The sequence below is a fragment of the Saccharomycopsis crataegensis genome, assembly GCF_037102585.1.
Source record: "Saccharomycopsis crataegensis DNA, jcf7180000000083, whole genome shotgun sequence".
NCBI lineage: Eukaryota > Fungi > Ascomycota > Saccharomycetes > Ascoideales > Saccharomycopsidaceae > Saccharomycopsis > Saccharomycopsis crataegensis.
Genome location: NW_027043828.1, coordinates 42630 through 54863, shown reverse-complemented (window position 1 = coordinate 54863; position 12234 = coordinate 42630). Strand labels below are relative to the sequence as shown.

The 12234-nt window shown below is 37.3% G+C and overlaps 1 protein-coding gene across 1 annotated transcript; it reads right to left on the bottom strand. All coding sequences in view use genetic code 12, as the record gives it.

Annotated features, from left to right (window-relative positions):
- Positions 1–8580: 8580 nt before the first annotated feature.
- Positions 8581–10778, bottom strand: DASC09_028870 (uncharacterized protein; the record flags this gene model as incomplete). The annotated part of the gene is made up of 2 exons (XM_064996490.1): positions 8581–8594; positions 8642–10778. The coding sequence occupies 2 exons, from the start codon at positions 10776–10778 to the stop codon at positions 8581–8583; spliced, it is 2151 nt and encodes a 716-aa protein (XP_064852562.1).
- Between the last annotated feature and the right edge of the window lie 1456 nt (positions 10779–12234).

The window sequence follows — 12234 nt, the reverse complement described above, 5'->3', positions numbered from 1 at the left end:
TCTTTGTGATCACCTAATTTGAATTTTTTCTTTTTTTATAAAGTCCCTATATTTAACTACTAAGAGCTATATAGGTCATCGCACTTTTTATGTACGGTTATTATGATCAATTATGCGCAGCTATGGCGACTTATTTGGTATCCGTTTTCTCCCAATATTTTTGTTAACCCGGGAGTTTGGGTTGGAAAATGCAATGTTTTTGACTTGTAGCAACCTGTCACTATTTTTTTTTTTTTTAGTCAGGGAGGAGGAAATCTTCGAAAGACACCAGCGACGCAACCTTACCGGTAGTGTGAGATTTGTACTCACTAAAACCCCCTTGTATCTTACCTTCAGAGTGGTATTACAGTGTTTTCATTTTTTATTCGTACCAACCACCGGAAATGTTCATACCAGTGGCAAAAAATAATTCATACCGACCCCCGGTATTTTTCGTACCACCGCAGCGGGATTTATTCAAACCATCTAAGAAAAATAGTTCATACTATTGCACTTCAATTATTCATACCAACAGTATATAAAATTCATATTAATTCCTTTCTTTTTTTTATGTGACTGGCTCTATAAGCCTCTAAGCTACTCAGTTTAAACAAATTATACTCATTTTTTCCATAATTCTGTGCTACTTTCTATAAAACCGGATATCTATAATAATATCAATAATATCACGTGATTACGGTTTTCAAGAAATGGGAACGAATGTATGGTAGGAGCTGTTCTCCATTTAAGATGATGAATTCCCACTTTTGACATTCAATTCGGTCTTTATGTGATCACCAGATTACTTACAAAAAAAAGCATAAGATTTTACCATCAAAACTAAGTATGGACTTGAAAGCCAAGCTACTAACTGATGGGTATGTTGATGGCCTAGGTAATAGATTCTATGCTGAACCCAGTGAAATGACTTTAGAGTCTGAAATAGCACCAGTTGAAGCTTGCTTTAGTTACAGTGACTATAAGCATTTTGAAAAACCAGGTATCATGGATATCATGGAAATTGATCCTATTTTCGAAGAAGAAGAAAATGCCGAGATGGAAATTGAAATGAAAGAACGAAGATATAGAGGTTCGTACCGGTATTATAATCAAGCTGTCAAACAAAGATTTTGGCACTTGGTCATGGAAGAAGGTGTATCAGCTTACAAGGCTGCAAAATTAGAAGATATACCTTTGCAAACTGCTTACACATGGAAAAGAAAGTGGAACAAAATACTTGTCAATGAATTAAATGGTATCTCGAAGCCAATAAAGAAAAGAGGTCGTAAACCCCTTCTCACTGATGAACATAAGGAATTCCTTCAAAAATTGATAAAGGAAGATGCTACAGTGACTCTCGATTTTATGTTGGAGAGACTCAAGAAAGCCTTCACCAATGTAAGAGCCAAGGCTACAACAATCTATAACTTTGTAACCAAGGTCTGTAAGCTAAGTCTCAAACGTATTTCTAAATGGGCTTTGAGAAGAAGTCTGGAGGAATTGAAGAAACAGAGACTCGAGTGGGCAGAGAAGTATAAAGACAAGCTCGACTTTAGTCAAAACTGTATTTTCATCGACGAAGCAGGTTTCAATATCAGTATGCGGCGTGAGTATGGATGGTCTGCTGTGGGTGAAAAAGCAGTTCTTACTGTTCCCGTAACCAGAGGGCTTAATATTTCGTTCATTGGGGCAATTTCTGTCAAAGGTTGTATTGAATTAAAGGTCAGAACTCCAGTGGCTACATCCAATAAGAAGAGAAAACTTGATTCAGAAACGACCATTGACAAAGTGAGTAAAGGTACTACAGCTAATCACTTCTACAGTTTTGTAAAGTCAGTGATCCAGCAAATAGAAAATAATGAGGAGCTCAAAAGTATGAAATATTTGATCCTTGATAATGCTGCCATTCATAAACGACGTGATCTTCAGTTACTAGTGGCACTGAGTGGCTTGGAACTTGTGTTTTTACCTCCTTATTCTCCAGGGTTGAATGCTATAGAAGAATTCTGGTCAGTATGTAAGAGTAAAGTCAAAAGATCAAACTTGAGCAAGAAGGAGCAATTAACTCCAAGGGTGAAAGAAGCCACAGAAAATATTTCCCTTGATAGTTACAAGGGATTCTGCAGACATGCTTCTAGACATATTGATCTCTGTTTACAACAGCAGCTCTTTTGAAAACAAATACCAAAGATGAAGAAAAAAAATTAGAAAACAAACCAAAAAAAAAAAAGTAAAAACTATAAAAAAAATTACATAAAGACACAAAAAGGCTCAAAAACAAATTGATGAAAATTTAAAATTTTAAGGAAGGACGAAACCACTCCAAAATTTGGTTATGAGCCTTTGAAATGGTAAATGAGTATTGCAAAGGGGCTTTATTGGGTGTGCGGGTCCCCTATAACATGTTTAATAATATCAAAGATAAAATATTAATGAAAGCATAAGAATTTTATGCATTTAGTATGAATTTTATATTCTGTTGGTATGAATAATTGAAGTGCAATAGTATGAACTATTTTTCTTAGATGGTCTGAATAAATCCCACTGTGGTGGTACGAAAAATACCGGGGGTCGGTATGAATTATTTTTTGCCACTGGTATGAACATTTCCGGTGGTTGGTACGAATAAAAAATGAAAACACTGTACTCCTTACTCAGTTAGCGTACTGAGCGTGACCTGCTGGTTAATGCCGCGAGCGGGGTTCGAACACGCGACCCTTTCTTAGTCTATGGTTCTGCCCACTACGCCACCCAGCGCAGGTCATTTGAATTTTTTTTTTTTTCCTTCAAAGTTCGATTTATTAATAAATATATAATTATCTCACACAAATGCACCATCTCAGCTTAGCGGAAAAGGTATTGGGGTACAATACTTACATTATCCCTAAACTCTTATATCGTGCAATGCATCAGCCCCTTTCTAACTCTACCACCACTAAGATTGAGGAATCATTTCAACACCTTTGTCGCAGGATTGGCAGCCTATCCCTTTCCACCCTCAAAACTTCCACCCAGATGGGAGGATATGGAATGCTCGATCTCAAAAACCACTTCCTATATCGGTACGCACACGTCATATACCAACTACTAACATCCCTGGAAAAATATTTATATCACCAAATCTTGAGATATAAAATCCAATACGCCATTAACACCCAAATCCAAGTGGAATCTCTACTTGATCAATACCAAAAATCTCAACTCCATCCAGAATCTCACTTTCAAAGAATTGGAAGTATGATTGACAGAAACTCCATCCAAACACATATATGGTACTTTCCGTTACTTGGCTACCAACTCTCATATCCTGGCAGCTCCACCAAGAAAATTACCCTTTCTGACATTGTCAAAAGCAACATTTTCTCACTAGAAGAGAAAAAATACCTCAAATCATGGTCGATTTTATTTGATCTAGAGAACCAGGGAAAAACAAGGTATCACAGATGCAGAAGATTGAAGATTGAAGATTGAAGATATCCAGGACAATTTAGCAAAACCAGTACCAGAGAAATACAAGGCCCACCATCAAAAAATGTTCACTTTTGATTTTAAGAACGGCAGCAAACAGGAACAACTCAAACGAGACGTCTCCAAAGCATCAACAACATTGACCAAAATCACATACCCCCTGGAGCCACAACAAAGAAAATTTTGGAAACAGATTAACCAGATCAAAAGGTGGGTACCGGGTTCAATGGAGAACCTCCACCTCATGATGTTGGGGCTCACATTGTTCAAATCAACAAATTCCCGTTGCCATGTTTGTAATTTTCCTCCAGAAAATTGGAACACCAACCCCAGGGATCCTGACCATATCAAGGAAGCCTACATCACCCATTACTACATAAATTGCACAGTATCAAGAAACTTATGGAAAATATTAAAAATGGGAATATCTCAAACATGGGATAACATCATATTGCATCAACATCAGAAACAAACTATGATAAAATTGGATCGCTTCGCTTATTACATTGAAAAATATAATAGGGTACGAAGGTCAAATAATGCAGATTGGACAAATCAATCAATGAAAACATTATTATATCTTATTACAGCGGTCTACTAAAAAATTAAAATAACCATAAAACAAAATAAAAATAAAATAAAAATAATATTAAAAATAAAAATAAAAATAGTCAATATCTTAAAGGGGGTTTTTAGTGAGTAGAAATCTCACACTGTTGAATATTAATTTAAAAAAATTGAAATTCTTCGTCTTTTGAAGATTTTCCTCCTCAAAACCAAGAACAAGTTTATATAATTATATACTTATGAGATTTAATATAAATCGAAATTATTGGAAAAAAAAAAAAAAAAAAAAAAAAAAAATTAACAAAAACAATAACAAAAAAAACATTTTATTTAAATACTAATAATTATCACTAAAGGGTTTTTCACCATATGATATGGTTTTCCCTAACATATATAATGAGCATTAGCTTATAAGATTTTACATAGATATATATAATTATATATTTATTAATAAATCGAACTTTGAAGGAAAAAAAAATAATTATATATATCTATGTAAAATCTTATAAGCTAATGCTCATTATATATGTTAGGGAAAACCATATCATATGGTGAAAAACCCTTTAGTGATAATTATTAGTATTTAAATAAAATGTTTTTTTTGTTATTGTTTTTGTTAATTTTTTTTTTTTTCTTTTTTGTTTTGATCGACTATTCAGCTCCCAGTAGTAATGATATAAATCAAGTTGTTAATTGATGTGTTCCAATCAATTTGGTTATGATATCTTAGGCGTGAGAGTTTGCGTTGATAGCATAGATAGCGGTCGATCTTTTTGATTGTTGATTCTGAATGATTGGGAGCGATTAAGTTATTCCATGCTAATGGAATTGGGATTTTCAATCTTGACCATAACTCGGTTGATAATGGGCATTGAATTAGGAAATGGGTCATTTTGATCTTGACTTGGAGTTCTGGTGATTCATGTTGTTGGTCTTGAGAGACGGTTTCGAGCCCGCAATAGTGACATTTTCTATGTTGGTAAAAAAATTGTTCAGCACCTAAGTGGAATATGTGTATGTTTTCAAAGTAACCAGGGCTATTATGTTGGTATTTGTGGAGTCTCTTCCAGAAAGAGTTTTGTTTCGTTTGGGTGACTTCTTGGATATTGGTTAAAGTGGTGGATAATTTATGTTTATCAATTCTGGCTCTTTTTTTCTTGCTTCCCTGTTTGTGTTCAAACTCCATGACCAGTTTTGGGATCTCCATTTGATAGATAGTTGGTATACCGTCTTGAATGGACTTGGCAAGGTCTGAGTGTTTGATATTCATTGGGTTCAATGTTTGTTGTTGAGATATTGGTTTGGACAATAATTTATACCAAGCCACAAAAGCACATTTTTCCGCTGTGGTGAACATTGGAAGATTTATAACCTGGTTGAGTATGGACCTGCTGTCTCTCTTATTCTTGATATTGATCTGGTCACCCAATATTAACCGCCACCAGTATTGGGTTTTTATATATCCTTGTATCGACTGCTCTTCCTCGGATAGATTTTGTTTGATGATCATGTTTATTGCTAGTTGGAGCTTGAATCGGAGTAACTGGCAATATGGGTTTAAAGATTGGAGAAAGAGTTGTTGAAAGATTTTTGCCTTGCGGTAGCTCAATTGGCTTTTGATATCCACCATGCCATATCCTCCTTTCAATGGGCTTGTTTTTAAAGTGTCCATGGAGATTTTCAGTTTTTTGTTCACCTGATTTTTGATGGATTGTTCTAGCAAATCTATTTGGTCTGGAAGCATAAGTGCATGAATCTCGTGGTAATATAGCTTAGACAAGATATATGTGTTATATCCGACTATTTGACTTGATATTGGTAGTGAATTCATGTTGGTCATGTAATATTTGGTGCTGATGTCTTTTTGGAGAGTATTAGGCCAGGTTTGACACGAGTTCCCAATTTTAACGCCTAGATATTGGATTTCATAATTATTGTCAGCAATATCTATTTGGAAGTCGGACTGGAATGGTATTTGATCGCATGGAACAATTAATCTGGATTTGCTTTTGTTTAATTTAGAACCACTGACTTGTTCGAACGCCTGAATTATCTTCATAGTGTTTTTGAAGTCATTATGATCTCTCAAGAATAAGGTAACATCATCTGCATAGGCAAGGTATTTGACTCTGGGGATGATGTTTGGTTGGATCTTATGGTTGTAACTGAATCCTTTATTTAATCTTTGGATGGCTCTTAGAAAAGGTTCAAGGGCTAACGCGAAAATTGTTGGTGAAAGTGGGTTGCCCTGAAGGGTTCCGTTTCTTAATGGGAAAGAAGGGCCTGTAATGTTATTTAGGCAAATGGTTCCGAGGGCTTTGGTAAGGATAGCGTGAATAGTTTCCGTCATTTTTCCAAAATTGAGTTTTCGAAGTAATATTTTAAGGTATAGATGGGAAATCTGGTCAAAAGCCTTTTCAAAGTCAGCAAGCATGATTCGGTGGTTAGTAGAATGATTGACATGTGGCTTGTCTTGTGGGGATATTAAACTGGAAAGCAAGTCACCGAAAATTGTTATATTAGAGAAGGAGGATCTTTCAGGTATGAAACCAACTTGATTTGGGCCGATAATTTTTTGCAAGAACGGGAGCAAACGGGCGTTGATGATGCTGGAAAAGAGTTTCAAATTTGTGTTGATTAATGCTATGGGCCTGTAATTCTCCACTTTTTGAACATCTTTGTTTGGTTTTGGTATGAGAGTGAATTTTATGGTTCGATAGTTGAATGGAATTTCCCCTGAAGAAAGAATTTGGTTAAATTCTTTTAGAAGTATGTGTTTTATCTGAGGAAAGAGAGACTTATAAACGCCGTATGGTATACCATCTACCCCGGGGGCGGATTGAGTATTGGATTCAGTAACGGCATATTCCAATTCTGTCATGGTGATTGGTTTGTTCAAGTTGTTGGATTCAGTGTTGGTTAGTGGTAACTGATCTCCCAAGGAGGCGTTTATGAACCTTTCTATATTTTCCGAGCTCTTTGAACCACGAGATCCATCGTAGAGTTTTTGATAGTAATTGGTTACTTCTAGAAGCATGTCTTGCTGTGATGTCAATAAAGCGCCATCTGAAGCTTTGAGGGCTTTGATTGGGCGCGGTCTGGAGTGTTGGTGGAACCTAGTTCTTATGTGGTCATAATAATTTGGTTCATCAGTATTTTCTGTTATTTTCTTGTGTACCATCGTCAAAAAATTCAGCTTCAAGCGAATCTCGGAAATGAGGTCTGATGTAGAGTTCACAGTGGGTGGAAACTTGATCTTCAGAAGCCATTGAATAATATGATTTTTAATGATATTATGTTGGGGGATGTAAGTCATTGCATGAGGTTGAGTGTTGATTTCAAGAATAATAGAATCGTGAGTTGAAGAAGACTTTAGATAGTTTTGTTGGGACATTTGAATATGAAATCTGTTTTTGTCGGAGATCATGGACTGACTGATATAAAAACGATCTATTCTGCGACTACTTTCTTTCGTGGTGGATTGGTTAGTCCAATTCTTTTTAATCTGGTGCAATTTTGAGTGTTCATAGATATCTGCTAGCTTGAAAGTTTTGATTAGCTTTTTAAGCGACTCGGACGATCTTTGTTCGCGAGAACGGAAGTTAGCAGAGTCTCTTGAATTGACAAAATTATTAAAGTCACCTCCGAGAATAATGTTGATGGTCTTATTGTTGCTTCTCGCTCTGAGAGTGGTAAGCTGGGTTTGGAGGGTGATGGAGAGTTGATTTTGAAGGAGGATTTGTTTTTGGTAATCAGCAGATGGGTTGTAGATATTGATTAGCCAAAGCCAGTTATTGGCATCTTGTTCAATAATGGCATCTGTGATATAAACCTGGAGCTGGCTCAGTACTGCAATTGTTAGCAATGAATGATCAACGACCTTTATGTGGTCCTCAATTATAATAGCTGTGCGGGATGATGGAGTATTTTTATAAATTTTTTTGTTTTGGTGTTGGAAGAGGAAGTCCTCGCCAAGATTAAGTTCTTGAAACATTGAAATGTTATATTGGTTTGATAGATGGAGAATTTTGGAGTCATCCAATCTCAATCTTTGGATGTTTTGACTAATGATCGATAGTTTACTCATTTTGTGTATGAGAGGCGTTTTTTGTGACATTTGAGCCATCTGATTGAGGTGAATTTATTTCGTTGTTGTTATCCTCCAGGGGAGAAGATTGTTCTTTTGACAGAAGCTTCATTGGCCGGGGAGTAAATGATTCCAGTGGCGTGGGCATTTTGTCTAAGTTTTCCAGGATAGTTGGATGTTTTGAGAAGGGGGAAGCTGAATGAGGTGAGGTAGAATGAGGTGAGGTAGTAATAGGGGTAGGAACAGAGGTAGGGACAGAAGCAGGGACAGAATCAGGGACAGAAGCAGGGGCAGAAGCAGGGATAGAAGAAGTGGCCAGAGCCGAGGAAGTGACAGTATCACGGGCAGGGGTAGGTGAAGGAGGAATGTTGGCAGCAGAAGAAGTAGTATGATGTTGTGAGTTTACTTCTTGATGTCTGCGAGAAACACGGACCTGAGGGTGGGATGAAGGTGAGGCGAGGATCTTTTTGGAGACCTTGCTAATATGGGCCAGCTTGATGGCGCTAATGGCCGCGAACTTGGCGTGCTTCTTAGATTTACCTTTCTTGGACAATAATTCTATTGGTTTGGTTTGATGTCTGAGAGTAGCAGTGTGTTGGGTTGTAGAGGTTTCGAGTTCATCCATGGATTGGTCTGCATCAGTAGAGAGGCCTTCCTCTAAAGCATCTTCCTCATTGGATGGGTAGTTCTTTTCCAAAGTATCGTCCTCATCAATAATTGAATCATCAACATTTTCTTCTTCATTTGCCAATAAGTCGAAAGGGTTTGAATGTGGTTTAGAATATTCTGGAGTAGCCGGTTTATTCAGTTTTATTTTTCTTTTTTCGACAGTCTGAAAACCATAGTTTAATTTGTGGTTTGGTTTGACTGCTTTTCCAGAATTTTGTTTCGGAGAGTGTTTTTCTGGATCTTCCGGATTCACAATAGGTGCTCTTTGTTGCTTTTTGAAATAACAATCTTTTGCCCTATGGGATAATTTCTTGCAAATGGCACAAGATGACGTCTTGCAGTCAAAACGAGTGTGTTCACGGGAACCACATGCAGTGCAGTGGACGCATTTCGTGATGACTCTGGAGCGGAAATTTTTGTCATTGAAGAGTGGAAGGGATTTTCCTGAGTCAATTTCAATATAACCATAAGTGACAATACTGGCAGCTTTGCTAGCTTCTTCCGTAAAGTGAACGGTGTTGATTGGAAAGAAGGATGATGGATCAATTCCGGATTCATTGAAGACATGGTCAAGAAGTTTTTCCCGGTTAAATTCAGTAAACTCGGAATTCATTTCAATCTCAATTAAATGGGATTCCTTATTCATTGTGTTTAACAAAGACCCTGGCGTGTAGGTATAATTTCCAACTGTAACTTTAAGGTGGATGTTAAGATATTCAATTAAAAGATTTCTGTCCTTCTTGAAGATATCAGAGCCTGTATCCTGAGGGTTTGGGATGAAGTTTGAGTTAAGGCAGATCTTCTTATTAAAAATAACCAAGTGGTTGAGGGCCCCTTTTAAGTTTTCCCTGATTATGATCAAATCCTTATCTGGTTCGTTGGATGACTGTGTAATAGTATCAAGTTCTTTGGATAACTTAGTGAGTCCGTTTTTGATGGATTCCAAGTGTTTTTCAAGAGGAAACTCTGTAAAGATATCTTTTGGGATCTTAAAGTAGATTAAGATATCCTTAAGATGCTGTTGGCTCATGATAAATTCCAAGTAGTTCTCCAAGCTGATTCTAGAGTTTCTCAATCTGTTGAATTCGTTTGTCATATTAAAACTGGTGTAGTTTTGGAAGAAATCTTCAATTTCCATGATCTTGACGAGTTCCTCGCGTTTTTCTTTGGATTTAATAATAGCAGGATTGGAGGTGGAGAACAATTTTCCTGATTTGCGTTTCTCGCTTATGGCATATTCCAATACGTCGCGGTGCTTAAAGTCAAGGATTTTGATGTGACTTGCCCATTTGAAAGTTCTTTCAAATTTCATCAACACGTTTTGGAAGGATGGATCATTGGTGTTTGTAGTGGCTCGAGGTGTGCGCTTGTCTCCAGCGGTGGCTTGAGCATAGGTTTGGATTGGTCTTGTCACATTGACAGCTGGAGCCACCGGATTGGAGGCCGTAGTTGGAGAGGCGACAGTAGAAGATGAAACAGAGGGAACAGGAACAGAAGGAACAGAAACAGAAGGAACAGAAACAGAATTTTTTTTTGGGTTTTGAGAATTTTCGATTTTTTTTTGGTTTTCGGAGTTTTCATTAATAAAATCAGTAGATATAACGGCTTGGGTTGGAATAACAGGATTATGCATGTCAATGTCAGTGTCACATGCTGCATGAGAATTGCGATCGCAATCAACTGAAGAAACATTAATTGCTGGAGAGGTAGTTGGGGTAGAAATGGCGTTGGAATCCATGTTTTGGTCCGCTTCAGGATCTTCTGAAGCAGTTAAAAAGGTTTCAACAGTACTATTAATAGTATTGTCGGCTGCATCAGTAATTTCTTCATCGGAATCTTGATCTTTAGCTTGTTTGTTTATGTTTGCTATCGGGATCGGGGTTTCAGATGTTGCGCCAACATCCAATGAAGAGCCCCAAGAAACCGGGGTTTCAATGATTGGGGGATCATTAGTAGGGTCGGTGGAGTAGTTTGGGGTAGCTTTATTACTATTTCTAGTGGTTCTCATGATTTTTTTACTGATGTCACCAAACGGCGGTTTTTTTTTGCGGCGGTATTGAATTTTTTTTTTTTTTTATAAAGTCCCTATATTTAACTACTAAGAGCTATATAGGTCATCGCACTTTTTATGTACGGTTATTATGATCAATTATGCGCAGCTATGGCGACTTATTTGGTGTCCGTTTTCTCCCAATATTTTTGGTAACCCGGGAGTTTGGGTTGGAAAATGCAATGTTTTTGACTTGTAGCAACCTGTCACTATTTTTTTTTTTTTAGCCAGGGAGGAGGAAATCTTCGAAAGACACCAGCGACGCAACCTTACCGGTAGTGTGAGATTTTTACTCACTAAAACCCCCTTGTATCTTACCTTCAGAGTGGTATTACTCCTTACTCAGCTAGCGTACTGAACGTGACCTGGTGGTTAATGCAGCGAGCGGGGTTCGAACACGCGACCCTTTCTTAGTCTATGGTTCTGCCCACTACGCCACCCAGCGCAGGTATTGAATCTTCTTGGTCGAGAACAGTCATCCACAAGAAGCAGAGTGTAACAAAAATCAAGTTGGTTTCGTGGTCTAGTTGGTTATGGCATCTGCTTAACACGCAGAACGTCCCCAGTTCGATCCTGGGCGAAATCAATTTTTTTTGCTCTCTGAAACTTGGGTTGCTGAAAAGTGTATAATACAAACACGTATGTTAGAGCTATGTTGAGTTGGCAATCCAAAGTTATGTGGTTAGTCATTGTTCATGGAACCTTCTAGAACTTATGGAACATTCTAGAACTCATTGAGATTAATATAAATATGGGCCATGCCCCCCATAGTCTGAGTTTGTCCTTTATATAATTTAGATAGTTAACAAGTAAAACAAGTATAACAAGGGAATAAATATTATTGAATATTAGTGTTATCAATGTCTTTTGTAACTAGAGTTACAAAACTACAACAGGTTATGAGTTCAAATGCTCTCACTTCGTTCGCTGCTGATGAGAAGCTGAAGGGTTCCGGGAACTTTTATGATTGGTTTACTTTGATCAGTGTTAAGATGAAGATGAAAGGTCTTGGTTTACATGCTTACTTGATCAATGGGGAAACCGGAACCGACGGGCTGGAAACTGCTAATGAAGTTGCCCAATTGATTGCTATTATGGATGAGATTATTTCAACAGCCATTTTCAACAGCATCTCAGGCACTGCTTTGACTAAGGCTTCCGAATTTGATGGTACTGGTAGAAACTTGTTTATGTTTCTCAAGGATGCTTATGGTACATTGACTGTTACAAATGCAGTTGGTATTATCTCAGATTTAATTGACGCTAAGTGGTTGAAATCTAGCAACGGAAACGTTGAGAATTTCATTGATGCCTTCAATCATTTCAAGAATACTGTTGGCAAATTAGACGGAAACACTGTGTTGTGTGCGTTGTTTTTGAGCTTGGGTCAGAAAGCCGGGTTTAATGCAACTCT